Source organism: Perkinsus marinus (assembly GCF_000006405.1).
Source record: "Perkinsus marinus ATCC 50983 genomic scaffold scf_1104296952304, whole genome shotgun sequence".
Lineage (NCBI taxonomy): Eukaryota > Perkinsozoa > Perkinsida > Perkinsidae > Perkinsus > Perkinsus marinus.
In genome coordinates, this window is record NW_003208912.1 from 1 (window position 1) to 1,743 (window position 1,743).

Genomic DNA, 1,743 nt, shown 5'->3' on the forward strand with positions numbered 1-1,743 from the left:
CGATCCGACTATGCCGCTATCTGCAATCTCGGAGAAGTAGCGGTTCTTCTTCCCAGTCTCTGAACCGAAGCACAAGACCGCTCCGAGTCTTCCCTTGGCTCCCTCGGCGTCAGAGTATATCACGAGCGCGTTCTCGGTTGGAGGCTTCATTGGGAAGACGCGGCTGAAGGGAGCCTCGGAGAGGAGTTCGCTGAGCTGCTGAAGGTCATCTGCTAACTTTTTCGGGTCCCTCCTTCCCCAAAGTTGGGCGTGTAGCCGTCTGATAGAAGCACGCCATGAGAAGTCTCCCGATGTTGCAGACGCGAACGTGAGCTTCCCGCAAAGCTTACGGATCCGACCTGGGCTGGGAACAGCTACCTGCGACAGTTCCCTCATCAGTGTCTCGAGAGAGATTCGCTTCTCCTCTGGGAGGCTCAAGGTGAGAGATTCTCTGTCTAACTTGACTCCTAAGCCGAGCAGATCGATGTCACTGCTGGGCGGAGTCCGTTTGGTCACTTTCTCGCGGAAGCCGATAACTTCATTGAGGAAGATCCAGCATTCGAAAGCGGAGGGTGATGTTTCACTCCGCTCTACTGACCAATAGTCATCGATGAACGACATAGCCGCCAAGCAGAAGAGAACCCGTAAGAGGTGCACCAAGCATTGGGATACCCGACAATATGAGGTTACGCTCGAGCTGGACCCAAAAGATGCGGCTCGATGACGGAATATGGCCGGTTTGTTGTCAGGATCAGCAATACAGATCAATTGATATTGAGCATGATCCGGATGAGTCGGTACTTGCCGATAGGCATTCTCGTGGTCACCCTTGAGGATCTGGAAATTGCAGCCGTCGGCAGCCCTGCTCAGACGTCTCCACGCACCGATCAGAGTCTGGTGGGTGGGCAGGGTCACGCGCTGCCCAAAGGACGTAGCCAAATTTGTGTGGCTCCGTTTATAATCATCGCAAAGGCGAGTTTTATCACTTTGGTGGACAGGAAAACGTCTAACAATGACCGGGTTTTCAAAGGACGATTCGATAGCGGCCAGCTGTAAAGGACCTTCCAAGTGTCCTTTCTCCACTTCTTGAAGGGTGCCTTCCCAAACCTCCGCTCTGAAGCCTTCCTCGCAAATGGAGTTGATGATACCAGCTCGGGCGGATCTTGCTCTGCTGTGCAACTCATCGAGAGAGATGACCCTTTTTTTGCCATCCGAGTCCATCGGGGGGCGAGGGGGCGCGAATACCCCAGGTGACACCGTAATGTGACCGACTACCGGCATGCCATTGCGGAGGTCTTCGACCAGAGCTCTGTCTGGATACTCCGTCAAGTCTATGAGTTCCTCCAGGAGGTCCAAGTTCAGGTTGCCGGCGATCTTCGCGACATCGGAGTGCATGGAGGCCTGCGAAGTAGTGGTTGCTGACTCCAATGCTACCGCTCGCTTCTTGATTGCTTCCATGGTGAGCTTCCGACGCCGGATGATCTCATCGGGAGTCAAAGAGAGTTGGGTTTCGATAGCTGCTTCGAGAGACAGCGGTAGAGTTATGCCCGTCTCGAAAGGGTGTTTGCGGTTGAGTGCAGCTTTGAGATGATCCATCGAGTCTCCTGTTACGGGAAAGTTTTCTAGAAGCTTGGCGTCAAGCTTGAGGCTCGTGTAATAGAGTCTGTCAGCTGTGTGGTCTCCCTCCGAAGTGTTTTGTGTTCGACGCAGTTCACGTAGTTTCTCCAGCGCTATGGGACCCGCCTCCGACTTGCGAGCTCTCTG

General features: G+C 54.1%; 1 protein-coding gene across 1 annotated transcript; it reads right to left on the reverse strand.

Moving 5' to 3' along the window:
• Positions 1–996: 996 nt before the first annotated feature.
• Pmar_PMAR027178 (hypothetical protein) lies at positions 997–1,575 on the reverse strand (the record flags this gene model as incomplete). The annotated part of the gene is made up of 1 exon (XM_002777086.1): positions 997–1,575. A coding segment is annotated over one exon (579 nt), but the record flags the coding sequence as incomplete, so codon positions are not given.
• Between the last annotated feature and the right edge of the window lie 168 nt (positions 1,576–1,743).